The 22399-nt window shown below is 31.6% G+C and overlaps 2 protein-coding genes across 4 annotated transcripts; one reads left to right on the top strand and one right to left on the bottom strand.

Moving 5' to 3' along the window:
- Positions 1 to 1172: 1172 nt before the first annotated feature.
- On the bottom strand, positions 1173 to 12812 carry LOC110995454 (sialin). The gene is made up of 11 exons (XM_022262620.2): positions 12635 to 12812; positions 8963 to 9171; positions 6968 to 7058; positions 6391 to 6539; positions 5485 to 5632; positions 4714 to 4880; positions 3978 to 4127; positions 3181 to 3313; positions 2505 to 2660; positions 1837 to 1922; positions 1173 to 1576 (listed from the first exon to the last, which is right to left on the bottom strand). Exons 1-11 carry the CDS (start codon positions 12666 to 12668, stop codon positions 1397 to 1399), a joined length of 1503 nt encoding a protein of 500 aa, XP_022118312.1. The 5' UTR covers positions 12669 to 12812; the 3' UTR covers positions 1173 to 1396.
- A 123-nt stretch (positions 12813 to 12935) lies between these two features.
- LOC110995466 (graves disease carrier protein) lies at positions 12936 to 22159 on the top strand. 3 transcript variants are annotated; one of them, XM_045632785.1, is made up of 7 exons: positions 12936 to 13068; positions 14333 to 14559; positions 18057 to 18245; positions 19075 to 19231; positions 19607 to 19748; positions 20524 to 20526; positions 21291 to 22159. In XM_045632785.1, exons 2-7 carry the CDS (start codon positions 14344 to 14346, stop codon positions 21466 to 21468), a joined length of 885 nt encoding a protein of 294 aa, XP_045488741.1. In that variant the 5' UTR covers positions 12936 to 13068; positions 14333 to 14343; the 3' UTR covers positions 21469 to 22159. The 3 variants fall into 3 exon arrangements, with proteins under 3 accessions (XP_045488741.1, XP_022118331.1, XP_022118332.1); XM_022262639.2 differs by lacking the exon at positions 12936 to 13068 and adding an exon at positions 13701 to 14118; XM_022262640.2 differs by lacking the exons at positions 12936 to 13068; positions 20524 to 20526 and adding an exon at positions 13702 to 14118.
- The last annotated feature ends 240 nt before the right edge of the window (positions 22160 to 22399 follow it).

Raw genomic sequence — 22399 nt, 5'->3', positions numbered from 1 at the left:
TACACAAATTGTAAGCTTCTTGGGTCAAGGGGATGCTTAAAATAATAATTAATCGATTTAGCATTTCCCTTCGCTTCCTTGAATCACGCTTTACACATACATAGTTGTATATTTATACACAAGGAACTATTTAAACTATTGATATTTTTTCCGAAATGCAAACGGAAATACAAAAAATATTCTTAGGCTTCATTAGATAGTGTTTTGTCTTTGTCACCCTGTTGAAAATATTCAACTATTAATTGATACGTTTACTAATATATCATTTCTGAATTTAAGTGTTAGTATATGCATAAAAATTATACTAATTAGCTACATGACAACAAATCAATATAAATTATTAAATAATGTCATCCTAATTACATATAAATAGTAAGTATATGGTTCCTTAAATGGAGACCTGGGCAGGACAAAAGACCGCGCAATCTTGACTGACGACATCGTCAAGGAAGTTTGCTCCCAGTGGATACAGAGAAGTTAATGCTAGGCGTACTGGAGGCAAATGGATGGTAGGCCAGAAATGGACCAAATAAAGAGGCTGATGATGACGGTACACAGTTGCTTACAGTCAAAAATATCTTAATTTTTCAAGATATACTTTTTGTGGCGCGTTAGTAAAAAATTATGAGCGTAAATTTTTAACGATATGCGCGCACGTCACAAATAACTGACACCCTGAAGTCAGCTATAGGTATTCAACGTTTTAGTTTTTTTTATTGTTAGTGTCGTTTTTTCTACAAACAAATAAGATAAAATTTTTGAAAAGATCTCGTTACGCTAATGAAGTATAACTTCTAACGCGTGTACATAATTTATTTTTGATTTTTATTTTTAATACAAAAAGACTAATTCACTTCTTGAAACACGTAATGTACGTTAAGTACCTATTTTATAATTATAGGAGTAGTAATTACCACCTAATAAACTAATTTAAATTAAAGCTAACAATGGCACAAGTAATAAGCCTATAAATCAATTGAAATTTATTATATTATATACAATTTTATCTTGATAATATAAAAATAAATATATTATGTATATTAAACTCTATTTTAAATTAGAAGTTCATTATTGCTGAAACAATATCATATTAAATATTTGTAATGTTTAACGAGCATTAAGATTCAAAATAGCTTAAAAGGTTTAATATTAATGCGTAAATTTATTGGTTGTCGCCTTAGCATGAAAATGTTGCTAACTGTACCTATTAGGTATGTTATAATACAATAAATATTACTTCACATTTTCACTAATCCTACGAAGACTTTATTCTACCCACTTGGGTAGCCTTCTGCCTTACAAACTTAAAATGTTACCCTAGCTTTGACATAGGAAAGAGAAAATTAAGCCGAGACGACAAACTAAGCCAAATTAAAGATATTTCAATAGGCATTGTCTAGACATGGGTTCTTTCATCCTTAAGAGGCTTCTCTTCAGGGTTGCTATCGTTTTCGTTGTCTTTTAAATTGTTCCAAGGTTGCTCCTCACCAGAACCAAATATAGAATAAACTATAATTTCAACTATATATAGGGCTATTGTGACAAAGAAAATAATGCGCCATGCGGATATAGTTTGCTGAAAAAAAAATTAAATATAGTATTCGTTCTTTTAAAAAGGAATTATCTGAAAATTGACTCACTCTATTATAATCTGTGTTTAAGACTCGACTCGTAACTCGAAATCATAACAACTATTAAAAATAACAAATTATTAAAATTATACTAATTATACAAGAATATGATGCTACTTTTAAAGTCTCTGTTTAAAAATAGAATGGTTTAAAAATAGAATGCATAAATTAGAATAAAACTGGAATAAAATTAAGGTTTACTTACATTTCCATGTGTCAACACCCCTACGAAAATTGGTACGACGATTCCAGGAATCGTGGCCACTGTGTTGGTAATTGCTACCAGAGTACCTGCAAAAACCGTTTATTACACCGATACAATAATATTTATACAGAAATTTATTACTAGAAATAGTTACGATTCGTTTGGGTAGTCGAAGTATAATATTGAATAATTTGATATGCGTTCAGAAATTTTCCAAACCTATGTTAATTTTTTTTTAATTTAAAGTACTGTAGAAAAACCGATTTAATATAATTTATTTATTTATTCGGAAACCAAACAGAAACATACTTATAATAAAAACAAAGTCAAAAATAAAACACAAAACAAACACTGGATGCATCCACAATAGGTTACACTTATACAACCACATGATACAAAAAAAAAACATGACAACAACACACATAATAATAGAGTTAAGACATTAACAGTTGCTTTATTCTACTCTTAAACAAAGCACTCCACTACGGAGTGCGAAAAAGGGTCAATGTTTTTGATAGAATCTAAAGAAGAACACATCCTGTGAAGTGTTTATATTACAAACGGGCCTCATCTGATGACATGTGACACCGCGACCCATAGACAATCTAAAGTACACGTTGGAAATTTCAGCTTTCAAATCTAGTTTAATTACAAGGCAGTTCACTCACCCGCAAAGTTAGGTGCGATATCAATATGATTAGATAAAAATCCGCAAAACATTCCTCCTATACATGTAACACCGATTGCCATGAGCGCTACCGCTGCCCCGCGGTTGCATCCGATGTAACACACTGCGAGCAGACAGGACGCTGGCACTGCTGATGCTGTTTTATTATAATAATATTTGTTAATCAATAATTAAACAAAAGACAAGCTAAAACAAAATTCAAGTTATATTTACAGAAGTATCCTTGAATTGTTTCAAAGATAAGACTTTTTACAAAAAAATATGAGTGACGAAACTAAAAAAAAAAGAAAGTTACGTACATTAAGTAATTTAGTTTAATATCAAGAATAACTTTAAATAGACCACAATGAAGCATTAAGGTCGAAAGTTGTGCTGTTAAATGTTACTTCGTTTACCCCAAATATAGGGTACCATATGGTCTTAGCACCGGTCATTATTAGACTATTGCTGACCTACAACAAAAAAATGCAATTTCACTATCAATTTTATCAAAACCTTAGCATTGACTTTATTTTTTTTTTGAGGCCGATCTGGAGTGGGGCTTAGTTATATATAACTAAGTCTGTTGCATTGATTTTAAAAGGTCAGCCTTTTAAAAATCTGCAACGAATGTATCTCTCTAAAGCTAAAGTATAAGTTTTATTTTAATGTCTTACCAAATAGTGTTCCAATCTTCCTAGCTGTCGTTGTAGTGATGAAGTTTCTTCCCCGCAACCAATCCAAAGTCTTACTGAGGGCCATGCTAAAGAACCATAATGATAGGAATGGAAGTGCTGTTGTAACTGCATTCTGAAATTGATTTTTAGAAGTTAACTTAAAGAAAATAAATTAAATCACGTAATACTATCAAGCTACACTATAATCTCTGATTCTTTTTAAAATTAGTTCAACAAAATCAGCAAGCGAAGAAATTCATCCGGACTTTGGAAGAAGCTTAATGTTAAGCTATGTTTTAAAGTCGGGATCCGAAAGCAAAAGATTAGATTAAGAAAAAGGTAAGATTAAAAAAAAACTTACTCAAAAGAAACCTTTACAGAAATTGGTTAAACAAAGTTAAATAAGATAAAGTTTAACAAAAGGCTTTTAATTATCATAGACAAGAATACAAATATGTAATAGAATTATTTCATTTTCGTACATTAAGTACACACTACAAAGATTTTTACAGAGTTTTATGAATTGTAATAGAATTATAACTATCATTGTTAAAGTTATGATATATTTTTTGTTATTAAGGGCTTCGAATCAAGCGTGGTAGGGACAAGAAGATGGCGCGTAACGAAAAAAAAATGTGACAGATTTTTTTTCCAACGCCTCTAAAGAAGTTTCACTTCAAAAATAGGGCAGTACAAACTTATAAAAGCCCATGGTTACACAGGAGGGATCAACAGAGAACCTAAAGGACTGATTGGTTAAGATTTAGAAATGTCACTTTTAGTTTAATTTGTCTCACCTCAGTCATATTGAACTTCAGTACTTGCTTCATGTAGAAGGGAAGTTCGATAAGCAGCATGTACCAGCCCCAGTTTGAACAAGCATGAGCGACGACGATCGCCAGAAACGGACCAGATGTGAAGACTTTCCTCCATGGGACCGACATGTTCTGAAAAGAAAGTAAAATTAAGGAAATTTTGCTGCAAGTAATGTAAGTGTAACGCGACTAAAAACATTTATTTTGTATTCGTTAGTTTAAAGTTATTTAAATGTATTTTAAAATTATGTTATGTCGCTATGACTGGGAGATTTTGTGTTGGCAACACTTTTGAATTTAGAAATATATTACCGAAAATAATGTGTCTAATTAGTAAAAATGGCCGCGAGCCTAAACTTAAAACTATACTTTGGTAGCATCACTTTTTAAGGCTATCTTTAAAATGACCTTTCGAAGTGGTATTTTTAAGGTGACAATTTAATCGTGTCAAGATGCACAGTGCACAGGGAATTCTTTGCCTAATGATTCGATTTTTAAACGCACTACTATAATATGTTCTTACATAATTGATTTTCTTTTAATAATAATTATAGATTTGTATTCTATTTTGGTGTGGTTGATTGCGCAAATTAAATTCATTATAATAAACCAATTTCGAGGCAAATAAAGGATTTATTTATTAATTAGTCAATTAGGGGGAGGGATCTCTTAAAGGTACTAGAAAACGTATTTTTTTGGATTTGGCTAGTTACTTTACCTTATGTGAGTGGTCATCAGATTTTCCTCCAAGAGAAGTTATAATTAGATCTCTCTCCTCTTGACTTATAAGCGGCTGTTCATCTGGTGAGTCTTTAATGAGGAAGATCCATAGAACACACCAGAGAGAAGACAGACCTCCCATCACGTAGAACACGCTTTCCCAGCCTATAAAATATTGCACTGTTATCACGCATTTATTATGAATAATCACACAGAAAAAGAAGTGCCTAGTTTTAAACAAATATAAAGTATTTTAACCGACTCCAAAAAAATTAAAGAGGTTATCGATCCGACGTGTAATTTTTAAATGTTCAGGCGTAGCCCCCGTGGACCAATCTGGATGATCTAGGCGTCAAATGATTAGGATTTGCAACGAAGTGGTACCATAGGAGATATATTGATACATTACAATACATTGATTTTTGGCACCATTGATTGTAAGGTAGTTTTTTATTAATCCATTTCTAATTATTATTATTATTATTACTATGTAAGGATTGTAAATACTCCATATTTGTGAGCAATAAAATAGATTTGTTTTGTATATTTTACATTCTACAATTGGTTTGAATTATTACTAAAAAATAACTGGTTGGTTTACGAGAAACATTAGCCTAAGCTTGCGTTGAGATTTAAACATAACTTATAAATTGCGCTAATCTTTCTCCTTATGTTTGAGTTAAAATGTCAATTTGACATTAAAGAGCAAGCAAGTTAAATATCATTGTGGTTAGAGGAGAATAAAAAAAAATTTAAAACAAAACTTTACCAAGAGTAGCGGTAAGAACTCCGGCCATTAGCATAGATATGACAGTTCCGAGTGAAGTTCCCGCGTACACGAGAGACGCCATGACACTCCGCTCAGCTGGCGGAGCCCATTTTGACAGCAACACATGCATCGCCGGGAACGTTACGCCCTGAAATAATAAAGCACGAATGGATCTCCGTGGCTTGGTGGTTGTACATGGAAGATTTGCAATGACACAAAAATAGCCCAATACTAACAAGCACGAAATGTAGCTTATCTTAAAATAAACGCTGTTCCATGCGTCTATGTATACTATAAAATAAAAAACAAAATATGTTTATTACGGAACGATAGATAATAATAATAATAAGTCTTTATTCTTCCACATCCTATTAACATAAATTAAATGAAATAGATAAGAATACAATTTTAACTAATATGCGGCCCCTGACCGGGAGAAGGCCTCCTACTTTTCCACCCTAATTTATTTTGTGCTATCCTCATCCAATTTCTTCCAGCTAGATAAGATAGATAGGTATCATTTATTCCAGGTCATTAAATTTGAACCTGTAGACATTCCTACTCATCGGCAAAGAAGACAGAGGGTGTAGGCCGAGAGAAAATCCAGCGTAAAAAACTCTCGGTACTCTTTTAGACTTTAAGCTGTTTCCTTAAGAACAGAAGGGCACTATTTTTAAGATCAAGTCTTAATGTCTTTCATGCGTAAGTTAAATGAACCTTTTTAGATAAAGTTTTACTCATGTACACCACCCGTGCGTCGGTCTTGGTTTCCGAGATCCCTTGTCCCATCTGACCAATTCGACAGTCCCAGGATTTGAGATAAATATAAACTATTTTCATAAGCGCTTGCACCAATCTCATGCAACGAGGTTAGCTTTACAAAAAACTTATAGAAAATATAATTACCCCGCCTATACCTTCACCAACTCTCATGATGATAGCTGCAATGTAATGAGCCTCAGCCATCACCGGAGTTAATATTGTGCATACTACATTGATGGTCACACTGAAGAACATCACCCATTTCGCGGAAAACAATTCTGCAACTCGCCCTCCTGAAAATCGGAATAAGTTGCTTTAGTATTATAGATAGATGGCCTAGTAACTGTCTTAGCTAGCGACTTAAAGGCACTTCGATAGAAGAAAATACGCGATCCCAAAATATCTCGACACAGTCAAAGTTTTATAATATGTATCTTAATATATATAAATCTCCTGTCACGATGTTTGTCCGTGATGGACTCCTAAACTACTTAACCGATTTTAAATTAAATTGGCACACCGTGAGCAGTCTAGTATAATATATAAACCGTTTACAGAGCTATTTTGTAACAATACCAATTAAAACAATGTAGGAATCTGTCCGCCCTAAAATCTCTTTGGTTCAATTGGCACTAATACCAATTTCGCTTTAGTTTCACTGAGTAGCCTAAATATAGTTTAGATTTGCAAAATTTACGATCATAGGTAATGCAGTACTTACCAGGAATTTGCGACACAAAATATCCCCAGAAATAACAACTGAGGACAATGCCCTGGACTTCGGACGACCACAGGAATGGACCATCTGCATCCTAATTAGATAAACAAAAACTTTATTCTATTTTTTATGTTATCATTTATTTCTATCACAAATATACAGAATTATAGTATTTATATAATTTCAAACTCCCAATGCGTCGTAGGTACTTTGGTTAATTTGTATTGTATTCCATAGAAAATAACGTTTATTTTCATATGAAAACGAAAAACCTAAGCGGTAGTATCATATAAAAAATTAATCACAAAAATTAAAAACATTAGAAATGTATCTGTGATATGTCCGATTGAACAGTCAGAAGTTTTCAATTAATTATCATTAAGCAGTTTTTGGATTATGATTTTCACTTTTTTGCCAGCGTTTTCGGGGCTTTCAAGAAAAAGCTCTTAAATGCCAACTATAAGCCTCTTGGCGTTGAAGGCGTTAATGGGCAGTAAGAACTTCTTTATAATTTTCCCATCTACTAGTTTGCCTTTAAAAAATCACGTATGCATTTTAGATCACAGTTACTATGCCCATCTCCCTATTATATCTACTCTTAAGAATTTAAATCAAAACTTCAATAAATTAACACTGCCGGTTAAATTTGAAAGCGTTGTTTGGTATAATTTATTCAATTGGTATTATTGTCGATAAAATCAGGGCGATTGAATCATAAACTCTATTTAGGGATTTGGAATGAGGACGCGTCAAACAAAAATAATAACCAGACAACTTGGGTCAACTTAAAATTCAATTGTTTATTGCGTGTTATATCTATTTAAAATAAACAAATATAGTGTTATTACAATAATCTTAACCTGCATAGTAATAATAATAATTAAATAGTTTTATTGTGGCAGTGTACATTTAATGGCAGCATTTCCTCTCTGTATTATGATACTTATTCGAAGCGAGGAAATCACCAACTCTGGGGTTACCAGTTTTCACTGAGTGAAATATTCCAGATATGATCAATAAGATTTTTTAATATAGTACAATTAGAAGTTTCCGATAAATTTGAGTACAATGCCGAGCGACAGATTGAAATTCAGCACAAGACTTAAATATCTAACTCCAATAATATCACAGAGAGATATTAATATTTTTTTTTTGTTAGGATCTTCAAGACCTTTATAATTCATTTGAAAAAATAATCTACAAATCGGTCACCTATTTTTAACCATTTGTTGGAAGTTTATATTCACGTCTGTGCGTATTTATTCGCGAATATTGGAATCGTCCCAAAATAACGCCGTTTAGGCTGACCTGTTGCAAGGTTAAACTTATTTATGTTTTATGTCCTTAAATATGTCATGACGGTAATAAAAGGGCTTATTAATGAGTGACCTGATTTAACAAATTCTTTGTGTATTTATACACAACAAGTATTTGGAGCACACACTTTTGAACAGGCACTAATTAAGGATATATGGAGGCGCCTGGTACATAGACCAGTGACACCAGAGCCTAGTGCTCTCCTCACTTAACAAATGTTGCCAGCAAAAGGAACCACAGAGACTAAACTTTTTAAATGTATTTTAGTTTTCTATTTATCCATTTTAAGTTATTATTATTTAGAAGAATCAGTTAGAATAGTAGTAGTAGTAGTTAGTAATAATAGTTGAATCAGAATATTAAGAATGAATCCGTGCCGCTACCACTTATTTAGGTCTGGGCCTCAGATTTCTGAATCTGTTACATGGTTTTTAATCTAATAGGCAAGTACGTCAACATCCTTGTGTGCCTGACACACGTTGTCGACTTTTTGTGTCTAAGACATGTCGATTTCCTCACGATGTTTTCCTTTACCATTCGGGCGAATGTTAAATGCGCAAGTAGCAAGAAATTCCATTGGGGCCCAGCCGGAGATTGAACTTACGACCTCAGGGAAAGGACCTCAAAAAAGACTTACAAAACTACAGGTTTATTGATGAAACGAAATGACAAATAACTTACCTTGCTACTAGTTGAGTTACTCGTTGGTTGACACTCCAGCTCCGAAGGTTGGGAGGCAGTTTCATGTGGTTCATCGTGAGCAGCCAGTTTTATAGCAGTATGGTTTAACATGCCAACCATAGCCACAGATAAGTTGACTTTCAGACCATACACTATGGCCATTCCTATAGATCCCAGGATGGCTAGAATATACCGTGCCGGGATGACACCTGAAAACATTTTTTATAGTGCTTTTATTTTTTTAAAGTATGACAAGTAATTAAACAAAAAATTATAAACACAAAAATGCACTTAAAAGTATTAAATCACAATAGTATTTATTGTTTTTATTTGAATCGTGTTTGTAATAGAATGCAATGCATGAATTATTAATTAGTTTATTTATATACACGGGCAAAGTACGATGATTTTTTGTCTAGTCATAATAGGCATGACGAAAGATTTTGGAACGCTCTTAAGTTATGTGGGTAAACATATATTATTTACATAAAAACCTTTATTTCGCTTATGAGCTTAAGTTAACGAAGTTTAAAGCCAAAAATTATATAGCGCCTGAAAACAGCTCGCAGAGTCATGTCGTCGGATGTGACGTCGCGTTTAAGTAAACATCTAGTGTTTATGTGCAGCCAGAGAAGAAAGTAAATAAGTTATATAATGAGATATTGATCATAGTAATCGTTATACACATAGTTTTTCAGTTCATCAAAAGATAGTTTACCTATTGCCAGTTCTTCTCTTTAGTTCTACGCCTTTGATTTGAGATCTGGCAGTAAATGTAAAATTAAATTCATTTAATATTTCTTTTTTTTGACGTTCATAAGTGTACATTGTTACCTACATGAATAAATAAATTTTGAATTCAAATAAGTCCACAGACGGAGAAGCTGTCCTTCGACATATAGAAAAAAGATAAGTAACCTTCTACCTCGTTTCCTTATGTCGATTAAGAACACGTAGGAGTATTTATTTAGAATATGAATAAAAGAAGCATGATTATTTCTTAACTTGAAGTCACTAAAGAATATTTGTATTTGACAGAAGTCGCGACCAACCAATTGTTGCTCTGGGTGAAGATAGTTCCCAAATAAATTCGATATGAAATATTAAATACAGGAATGTACATTACTACATAAAAATCATTAAATATCACTCTTGAGCTGAAATGCACAGGCCCCAACAGTACAGGTGACCCCAGAGCTCATGCTTTCTTCGCTCAACGAATAAATATCGACAAAATGCTGCCACTATTAAAACTATTACAAAGACCAAACTTTTTAAATTTGTTTAAATTAAGAATATAGTAAATATGTATGTATGTGTGTTGGAAATAAGTATCTAATTACTTAACCAAAAATAACCATTAATTTTGTTAATGACGCACTATTTTTACACATCAAAGGTTTAAAACAACAGATTATTTTTTAATACATAGAAAGAAACAGGATTAGGTAAAGCAAAAAAGTCCCCATACTAGGATTCCCTGTGTTGTGGGCAGCCAGTCTGTTCCTTTTATCATGTAAACTATAATTAACTTTATGATTTTTACGTAATGAAAATTTATATTTACAACTATTTTTACATATATAATAGTTGTATATATTTTCTGTTTAAGCATAAGACAGGATGACAAGATATTCTTTGAAATTGTTAGTAAGTGTATGTAATGCAATTTGAAATGTAAGTGATAATTTTATTATATAATATAAGGAAGTGGTTAAATATGAAAGGACCTCGGAAGGAGAAAAAGCACTGGGCGAAGACAGTGCGTTTTACGGTTTGAATTGATAGCTCTGTGCAATTGAGAGTTGCAGTACAACAAAGTCTCAATTTCATATATATATATATGTAACCTATACGTATATATAAATTATACAGGTAGCGAGTTTCTTGTCTATTAAGAATAATTATTGATCTTTATATTCTACAGCGTTCTAAAGTATCGTGTATCTCATACAATCTTTTACGTGTAAATTACATCATTTTTCTTGGTAATTAATATAGCAAACAGTGTGATTCATATACGTCAATTGCACAATGCTTTTATTGCATACCTTTGATGTCCTTCAGACGCGTAGAGGACGCACAGTCGATATTTAAGGGTCATTGAACTTGGCCTAGCTTGTCTCTTTCTTTTTCGTAATATAGTAAACAATTTCCTTAGAATAGAAACCGTCTTCAGCTAAATTAATATTTAGAACCGATTAATAAACTGCCTTAAGAAACGCTTGTGAAACGACGCACGGCGAGGTGATACAGATGGTTTTTTGTATTCTGTCTTGACATTCGATGATGGAACTCATCTGCAGGAATTAATCCGAACAACAACCAAACATCGATCATTATTAGCAATTACCTACTAATATTGAGGATTAAGAGCAAGATTTTTGAATAATTATTTTAAAAACACAAAAAAATAATGTTAAATTGCGTATATGGTAACGGTTTCTTAAAATATTATATAAAAGTCAATGTTTTATTTCAATATTTAGTTAAGTCAATATTTAGTATACATTGACCATTAGTACACATACATTGATAATAATAGTAGTCTATGTATATAAGTTGAAGCATTCAAACTCAAAAATATCTTTATTCATATAGGTAAACATGTACACTTATGAACATCAAAAAAACAAATTAAATTAATTGTAATTAATTCAATATACTTATATTTCTTTTTTGACGTTCATAAGTGTATGATGTTACTTAATAAATTATTTTTAATTTTGATTTTGTGTATAGTCTGCACAATTTTTATGGACGATTGCGGGTTTTGGTGATTGCGAGCTGAAAATATAGTTCAGACTTCGAGCTACTTAGAGCTATGAAAATATTATTCAGACTTCCATATGCCGCAAAAGTATTGGAGTACACATATCTACGGAGCTAGAATTTGCTTGAAATCCCAACAATTTGATTTTGATTTGATTTTTTCTGTGAGATTTTTATTTTCTATTTTTTAAACGCTACTTTGAGATTTATCCATACATTATGGATACTACAAATTACAAATAAATAAAATTATTATAAAATTTACAAATTTGATTAGCGAGTTATATAAATTAGTTTATAATTTTAATTATGGTAATGTTTAAAATATTAAAAGATGCTCATTTTGACTTCAAAGAAATTGATACGAAATGATTTCACTAAACTATTACTAATTACGGTATTAATATATTTTAAGAATTAATAATAATATAAACAATTTTAATAAATCAATTAAAATAGAAAAGTTTACAAGAAAGAACTGTAGTTGAGTATGTTTCAATGATTGTTTTAATCTCGTTGGAATGGCTAAACATATACCAATTAACTTTGGCATAAATAATTCAGTCTGAAACGCTGCATGGACTGTAAAAAAATATTTTTTGGGATAGATTCAAATTACACAGTAGAACTACTAGACTAAGGCTACGTAGAAAGAAAATAATATTATTTTGCATCACAGAAAACGAAAAGTTATTTCATTAATACTTTTTTTCCATTTAATAATAATAATAATAATTTATTTATTGCACGAATATGGTATAAAATGTCAAGGTGGTACAATTGTCAGTCGTTCGCATATTCTGCCACACACAGTGGCGCGCAAATTTATCTTAGCTTAGATTTAAGCCTATTTCATTACAAAGATATATTTACAAATGAATTTAATAATAATAAACTCACGGCCTAAAATATTTCCCTTAGCAGGCACGTCCATTTTTTAAACTATAATTTCATTAAATATCTGTTATAGCACGTAAAAATTGTCTCTAAACTCGCGTGCGATTACACTGAGATGAGCTTTTCGAATAACCAACGACGTACGTGATACGTAGTCAGTATACGCAAGGTGGTGAAATATTCTGGTCTCAGACTGTATCCGCGAAAAATATAATTAAATGGAATGGTACGACGTGCATTCCGGCATGCAGTGAAATTTTGATAAAAGAGCGGTTGTTTATACGTTCCCACTTGTTCAAGGTGACCTTCAGAGCTTCGTGGAGTACCGATCAATGAAAAGGTACCATTTATACAAATGCCACGCCGCGCCTGTTGATTTCTCTAAGGATTTGTTATGGAAGTTTCCAACTTTACAAAATAATGCGCAACATGAAATGGTGAGGCAATTAGATTTTTTTAAATAGAAAAAGTTTTTTTTGTTAGAATTTTAAGAATTCTTATTTTCAGTTGTGGGTCACGATTATATTGAATCGAACAAAATATAAGTTATTAATTAGTTCATGCAATGTGCTTAAAGATCCGTAACCAAGTGGTCAAATATTTAAAAAATATTAGAACAAAGTAACACAGGACACTATCTATCTTTCTAGAAAAATATTATAAATACGAAGCCTTGTGAAACTCAGAAGTGAAACTTATCACTATAATTTTCATTAGTTTTTGTGGAAATCTATCTCTAATTCGCTAGCCATGAAGAATAGTAATGTATTTCTATAAAGCATCAATTTCTTACCATAACATACCATACGATTATTATGTAGTTTAAAAAGCGCGCTAGTATCTAAAGGAAGTGACGTGTTATATATTCTTATCATAGATCTTTAAAATACGAATGTAAAGTAAAAATATTTTATTACTATCGTCAAACGAGGAGTAGATTATGTTATATTCACTAATTAATTTGACGATAGCAACACAAATGACCGTTGTCATCTATCATTAACAATTAATGACTTATCCGTCAGCTGCTTACGAATGTCCCAATCCTATACCGTTATTTTCATTTGACATTTTGCTAGCCTTCGAAGCGGAATGGTAGTGTTGTAGTAAAGATTTATTTTAACGCTTATTAACTTTAATTTATTATTGTGTTAAAAATGTTTCTTGAGAAGAAAATGTAACAGTGTTTTAATGAACTTAAAACCGGTAGCTTAAAAAAAATCATATTGATTTAAAATACGGTGAACTTTCAAACACCATAGAAAATGGTTTACGTTGGAGAAAGTTTATTATAAAATGTTGCGTGCCAAATCGTAAAGAAATGTTTGGTTTGTAATTAATGTGAATTATTTTATCGACTTCATATGCAAATCAGTTTAGACGATTTCTCTTATTTTGATCAAGTCAAACAATAATAACTAAGATGGCACTAAAAGTTGAACCAAAGAGTAATCTGGATTTTATCCTTAGAAATTTGCTGGCCGGAGGTATGTGCCGTATTTTTTTTCTCTATTTTATGGTTGTGAGATATTACATACATTCAGATATTTGTTATCTTTTCCTTAGAAAAGTTGGTTAATCATAAAAAAATATTATGGGAACTGCTTTAAGTTTTTTCGTAGGGTTGTAAGAAACTTATTTAATCATTGTTTGCATGTATACATTTTTGTTCTCACTTTTCAAAATAAAACATTTTTTTAGGTGTGGCTGGTATGTGTGCCAAGACCACTGTGGCCCCATTAGACAGAATAAAGATCCTACTACAAGCTCAGTCATTACAATACAAACATCATGGTGTATTTGGAGGTCTTATGGCAATAGTGAAACATGAATCGTTTCTCGCTCTTTATAAAGGAAATGGAGCTCAAATGGTCAGGATATTCCCATATGCAGCATCACAGTTTACAAGTTTCGAGATTTATAAAAAGGTAAGAATTACATTTCATACATATTCAAAATAACAGTTACTAAAACAGTTGGAAAAAATTATTGTATTGTCTTCATTTAAGTTTATTTTTGTGGCAGTATCCCGTAATTTATTATTGAATTATTCAATAGTTGGATTATGATTCAAAACTCATTTTTATTTTTGTAATATATATTTAATTCAAAGATTATAATATGTATGTTTTAAACAAATAAATTCTTAAAGAATTAAATACTACATAATTATAAAACTACAAACATCTGAATAGTTATAGCAAATGTTTAAATTTGCAATAATTAGTCTAGCATTAAAAGCTCATTATGATAATTAATATTTTAATGATGGATTTGTGTAAAAAAATAGTTATCCCTCTAATTACTTTTAATAATGGTTTTGTTATTGCAAAATAGAGTAAATATTTTATTGTTATTCTTTCTATTTTATTATGAATACAATAGTTTTTATATTTCATAACCTTGCAATTGTAATGTTCAATAATTATTTTATATTAGTATCCTTAAAACTTATTATGGTTTTTATATTTGCTTAATCTTATAAATAATACTAAAGCTGGCAATTAATCTGTTGTTGCAATAGAAATTTATTTTCAAGTAGCTATCACTTTTTCAAGAAACGGAATAGTAGTATATTTTAAATAAAACTTGTTTGGTGGTAATTTAAGATTGACTTGTTCTCTCTTTATATTATTGTCAGTAAACAATTTTATTATAAATCATAATGTTGCAAAATCAAATAAGTTTACACAGAGTATTTACCTCCTTCGTCGCGTAACTTTTTCGTCATCTCATGTAGCTCTGTCGTAACCATCCTTTAAAGTCTAAACTATATTAAATAAGTAAAGAAATGACAATCGCGTTTGTCGCTCATTTAGTACTCCTGGTTTTACACAATATGTGATGACTTAAAGCTATATAAGTAGCATAGCGTGAGTAATATTTTTAAACTTTGAAAACAAAAAGAAGATAAAAAATATTACACATTATACAAAATAAGTGGTAAAAGTACGTAAGGAGGAGGTCATAGGAGGCCCCGACATGTCCTGACGGAATCAGATGATCCAATCACTGATTGAATGATGAATGATGAATGATTAGGGTAAACAATGCCTTCTCCGGGGATGGCGGGTTTTTCCTTTACTTCGTACTCCGCTCACTCCAATAAACGTTCGTCCTGCCCTTCAGGCGATTGACCATCCTACGACAGCCTAAGCCGAGGTTCGAGTCTCGGCGTGCCTTACCGGCAGAGCTACGCTCACCAAAGCAGCCTGAGTGGAACTTTACTGGTTTCATTCCAAAAAAAGTGCAAGTTCACTGACCCCCACACTAGGATTCTAGGTCTAGATCTAGATAGGCAGCTTCTATTAATTTTTTAAATCTACTTGCGATGCTTAATAATTCTCCTTAATAATTTGTTTAATTAATTAGTATGGTACACAGACACTATTTGCTTTTTCGTTTTATATTGTATTGCGTCGCTATTCGCTATTCATAAATCCTTAAGATTAGCTTTTTAGTTTTTAGTTAGTTATTAATATCCTATTTTTTTTTCTTCAGATTAAGGTTCTATTCATAAATATTTGTTATTATATAACATTGGTTTTCTGACACTTTTTGCACTCATAATTTTTTTTTTTAAGTTATTTTCTTACTAGGGTTGCCCGGAAGAGATCGCTTATTAGCGATTAGGCCGCCCCTTGCATCCCATGTCATTTTTATGTATTGTTTCTTTTATTAGTGTTATAAGTATTACACCGAAGTGTGAATAAATAAATAAATAAACAATTGACATATCTTTTTGCATTAACTTAAAATTTACCAACGTATACGGTTTACATTAATTGTAAGACTCCGAAACGAGACAGAACTCGAACTAAGACGTATGTCAAAATCTAATACCTTGTTGACATTCGAGAGACGAATACACGTTCCTGAATCACCCCAATTCGCTATAGGGGAATTATAAATGAATTTTTATTGCCAATAAAGCAAGAAGCGTTCGGGTCACTAGAACGTAAAATTGAAGTCAATCATCGTGTCCGTCCGAAGGTGAAACTTCAAATATTTGATACTAGCTGACCTGGCAAACGTCGTCTTGCCAAACTACTACCTTTAACTCAGCGCCATCTGTTAGAATTGTATCAAATAATAAACAAATGTTAATGTTATCGTAATTTTAGTAAGGATGCCTATTTTTTTGAAAATGAAATATAGCCTATGTCACTCAGGAATGATGTAGCTTTCCAACAGTGAAAGAATTTTTCAAATCTGCCAAGTAGTTTCGGAGCCTATTCAATTCATACAAACAAACAAACAAAAAATCAAACCTTTCCTCTTTATAATATTAGTATAGAAGAACCGGCCGAGATGCTCGTATTTGGCACGCGGATAGCACACATCTTACATACTTGATTAACTTGCCGTGTTAGTTTTACATAATATACCTTGTACTATGCTCTGTACATAATTAATGTCTGCGAAATGTTAAATAGCAAATGATAGAACATTTGTAATCTGTTTCCAACATTCTAATACTGAATTAAATACACTACAGATTTTGTTTTAGTTGCACGATTCACTTTGAATCGTTGTTTTATGGAGGTGTGAATAACTTCTCTAATAAAATTATAAACTAAATACTTTTAATTAGTATTTCCGTACCAATTCTATTTAAAGTCCTTCAAGAAAAGAGCGTACCAATTCTTAAAAAGCCGGCAACGCTTTCGCGAGCCCTCTAACATGTCTTCCATGGGCGACGGTATCACTTAAAATCAGGTGAGCCACCTGCCCGTTTGACCCCTGTTCTAAAAAAAAAGGGGTTTATTATAGCTGTTACACACGACAGTGTTGAATCTATCCAGTAGAAAGAGTTTCGAGTCCTTAGTTCAAGAGAATTAATTATCAATGGCTTAGTGTTGTAAAACGAGGGTTTCTCGCTGAAAATCTTAATAATGAAAAAAATCGCAACATTTTTATTATTAGTTATGATATTATATGTAGTAACGTAACGATTCTTGATTTATAATTTATTTACATTTAATATTTAGGATGTTTTATCGCGACATATTAAGCTTAAAAAAATAGAGTGTGTGTACTTATGTACACGCGATAGAAGTTATATACTTCTTCGGCGTATGGAAAAAAAATAACAAAAATGCAGTAGTGATTAATGATAAACATTAAAATTAATCAAAAAGATTTCTTTTAATAAATCAATCAGTAGTAAATACTATCACCGTCATATATGAAATTCTAAATATAAAAATACTTGAATATACAACTAGAACATAGTTATCGATTTTCATGCCACCTAGACCTAACTTTACGATGTAGAATTCAGGTGTCGGTTTGCGCGCTCATCGCAAAAATTCACTCTCATCATTTTTCTCCATCGCCCCAAAAGAAGTATAACTTCAATAATATTATGGATGGTACAATACATTAAATAAAAGCAATTTTGTTTTGGCATATTTCTTTACAGTATTTGAGCGGTCTAAGCATACCCATGGTTCAACATGGAGACAAATTCATTGCCGGTGCTGGAGCAGGTCTCACTTCAGTGACGCTCACATATCCTCTTGATACTATCCGAGCTCGTCTGGCCTTTCAAATTACAGGCGAACACAGATATACAGGAATTGCTCATGCTGCGTCTACTATGTTTAGAACGGTAAGAACATTTATAAGTTCATGGTCTTTTCAGAGTAAAATTAAAGTTTTATTGTACGTAGTCGGTCCCAAAGTTCTGTCATAAATGGAAATGACAAAAACAAAAGTACTGATCAGATTTTAATAAGTGATATATAAATGTATATATTATATAAATAAATTTTTTAAAATTATTAATTATGTATATTAATGTGATTGTTTTTTGTTTTAAAACAAAATCAAACATTCAAAAGTAGAATGCAATAATTTGTTTTCTAAAATTCATGCTTCATTCATGCGACAGAACTATGGGACCAACTACGTATAACAATATGTCAAAGTAAAAAGTAAAGTATACGTATAACATAAGTCACTTTAAAGGTCTGAGATTTCTGTATTCATAGCATATTATTTATTACTAACGATACTCAAAATAATTGTACTAATAATCAAGAGAAAAAAAATGGATAGCAAAAAAAGGATTAAAGTACATTTTTGTGTGAAATGTTCGGCGTTGTGGTTATAACTGGCCCTGGCTTATTATGCTGTGGAGCAGATTCCACAACGCTGGCTAAACACCACAGCAGTTAGTTTGTTATGAGTTATCTTATATGCATAATTAAATAGATCAGCATTCTGTACCTGACACGATGTCGCTTTGGTTCATTGGAATTGTCGTTTAAAGCATGCCGTTTTCCTCACTTCCGGAGTGTTAAATGCGCACATAGAAAGCTCAACTGGTGCCGGGAATCGAACCTCGGATAAGAGTCGCATTGAAGATACTATCTAACTTTATAACTTTTAAGTTAGTCTTTTATTATAAAATTTCTTTAATATTTCCATGTTTGCAGGAGGGCGGTATACGTGCGTTGTACCGTGGTTTCGTCCCAACAATGGTAGGAATGGTGCCGTATGCAGGTTTCAGTTTCTACTGTTTCGAGTCACTGAAATTTCTATGTATGAAGTATTTCCCGACGTCCTTGTGTAGAAAATGCGATAGAAATACTGGTATGTGTATTTTTATATATATATATATATACATTACTTCTAAACATAATATAAAGTGTTAAAGAATTTTAAGTTTGTTTCAAGGGAAAAATACGTTAACCTTAACAACAAACAATAGCTAAAAGAGATTTAATATTGAATACCTATTTTATCTTACTTAATAGGCTCTGTGGAAATTGCATAGATCATAACAATATTGTCTTTGATACAATAACACTTTTGACGATCTAAAGGCGACATGCGAACTGGTTGTAAGTGTACATTTACAATTAATTTAATTTGTTTTTCTTGACGTTCATTAGTGTACAAGTTTACCTATATGAATAAAGATATTTTGATTTGATAATGAATAATTATGTAAATCTTTTTTTTTAGGCGGCCTAGTCCTGTCAGTACCGGGCAAATTACTGTGCGGTGGACTAGCAGGGGCAGTTGCACAGTCTGTTTCCTATCCACTAGATGTCACCAGACGGCGGATGCAATTGGCGGCTATGGACCCAGCTACGAAACATTTTGGGTGAGATTATTAACAGGAATTATATTATAAAAATATATTCACTTTTATACAAATGCATGTATAGTCTAGCGATCTTTCTCGCTTTATACTTTTTTAATAATCTAGACATAATTAGTTATATAAGTAGAATTCCTATCGTGATAATTTTTAGAATAGCTTTAGTATTTTTTGCGATTGATTATTACAAATCCTTGGTAGAAGTATTGTATACTAATAAGGGACCACTTATCGAATATATTTTTTTTTCTGTATGAAGTATTTCTAGATTTCTATTAATATTATTATTAGTACCACGCTACTTAAAGTGCGTATTGAACACTCGCTCGTACCATCAACAAAATCATCGTGAGGAGACCGCCTTGTCTCTGGCCGGCTAAACATTGATTTCCTCTTAAAAAATCGATTACAGATAGCTTTTTTCATGGACATATTTTATTTTTAAATAAACGTTTGTTATAATATTTGTAGAAAATCTTTATCTTTACCGTCAAACTTCCAAAGTTCACCGACATCATTAAATAATTATCTATATAACACGTGTTTCACGCATGTAGACAATTTTTATGAATAGCGTATGCATATTAAAATTTTATTGAAGTTTTCGTATACAGCCATTTTAATGCTAAAATAATAAAAAATTGGTACCGAGGTTCAATGCGTATAAATTGTTGTAATACTAACGGGTTATATTTTATTTTGTATTATAATTTTAATTTATTCTAACACCACTATTTCTATTGCATATTTCTTGCACTGGGGTTGGCTACAATAACAGAAGGTTCGTACTTTTTGTATATAATTTTGTTTTTATAATATGTTTGTATTATCTTATTTTTTTTTATATCTACAAAATTACTTATATTTACTATTAGTGCGACTATATAATAGTGTTCTTCTTAAGCTATCTATGTAATTAATTTGTATGGTTTGTTTAAACGTGGCTCATTAACGCACATAACATTATTACTGTAGAGGTTACAGGTTAAAAATTATATAATTGGGTTGGAGGGCACAGAAAAATATCTATTTGCTATTGGAAAGCAATATGAAAGATCGATTTTCACCCTTTCCTCCATTTATTTTATAATTTTAATATGCTGAGTAACCATTTACGAAACACAACCATTCACCTAACCAACATTTGCCAAACTAAAGAAACAGCAGTCAGCTGGTATCGTGACCACCATCTTGTTTTACATTATTAATCAACGCGCTGGCTTTTGGTCAGACAGATAGTTAAACGTTTACGACGTTGCTTTATTTCAATCAAATCGCTAGAGACTTGATGGAATATTGATATTCGATTAACTGTCTAGAGATTCCATTTACTCTCTTATTTAACTACTTACTGTGACATGTGCTATAAATAAAACTAAAATACTAATATCTTTCAGAGCTAGTTACTAATTTAACTCTTTGTATCGGCAACGTAACACACATGTTTTGCGTAAGAGCATATACTTTTTGTAGGAGACCATTTGCATTTTAAATCCAATACGTCGATTTTAAAGCAAAAAAACTAATAAAACAAATATTTTTCAGCATCGGTATGTTTTCAACACTCGCGCATATTTATCGCGAAAACGGCGTGATAAAAGGATTATATCGTGGTATGAGTGTGAATTACATCAGGGCTATTCCGATGGTTGCCACCTCCTTCTCCACATACGAGCTGATGAAGCAGTTCCTCAACCTTGATACTGGCATGAAGGTATCATAAGGATTATTTTATAAGACTTCTGATGTGACATTTAATAAATGTAAAGTTTGTGCTTTTACGTGGCTGATATAAGTTAATATTAATAAAGATGTTGGAACAAAACATTGGATACTTCGACTTGTATTCCAAGTTTAATATACAATTATTCCGTAAACTAAGCGGTTAAAAACCACAGATAAACTTAGAATTATTGAACGCAGAATTTCTATTTGTAAGGCAACAGGGCGATATTTTTTGGAGTGAATCAAATTCACGATAGAAAACAAAAATAGTTTAATGTGATTCAAACAAAGGCCAGGTTTTATTCACATGATTGTTTCCTGGCCGTTATTTATCTTAATTTAAAGATTTGACATAATATATTAATTAGTAACTAAACAGGTATGATTGCTATAAATTGTATGGGATAGGGTAGAAATAATTAGTTTAAGTGAATCAGTATTTATGTTTTGCTGTTTATAAAATTTATTTGAATTGGTTTCAACTGACAATATTAATTTTGGTTGTGTTTAACTTTACCTCAATAATTACTATATTGGCATTTATTTGGTGACGTACTTAGAATCGTCTCCATTTTTATTTGTGCACTTATAACGCCCGAACCTAATAATTAATCCACAATCTCAGATTGAAAACAATCTGAGATCAGACCGTGACAGTCGATCGATCGCCTATCTGCATCCCAATAACCAAACCCTACGAAGACAATCCATTTTTGGCGACGGATAGAATGCCACCTCTTCGCTCTTTACACTCATATTTGATAATCAATATAAACCAAATAAAGTAAATAAAACCGTACAATTTAAAATTTACATGCCTATGTTTAAAACACATGAAATAGCTTTTTAATTATACTAAAAACTGTTGTAACTTAAAATCTTAAGATAGGATATTGGCACAGTTGAACTGTCATTTTCATACAAAGGTA

Source organism: Pieris rapae, chromosome 21 (genome assembly GCF_905147795.1).
Source record: "Pieris rapae chromosome 21, ilPieRapa1.1, whole genome shotgun sequence".
Lineage (NCBI taxonomy): Eukaryota > Metazoa > Arthropoda > Insecta > Lepidoptera > Pieridae > Pieris > Pieris rapae.
The sequence above is the reverse complement of the archived record's forward strand: the minus strand, read 5'-3'. Positions and strand labels throughout refer to the sequence as shown.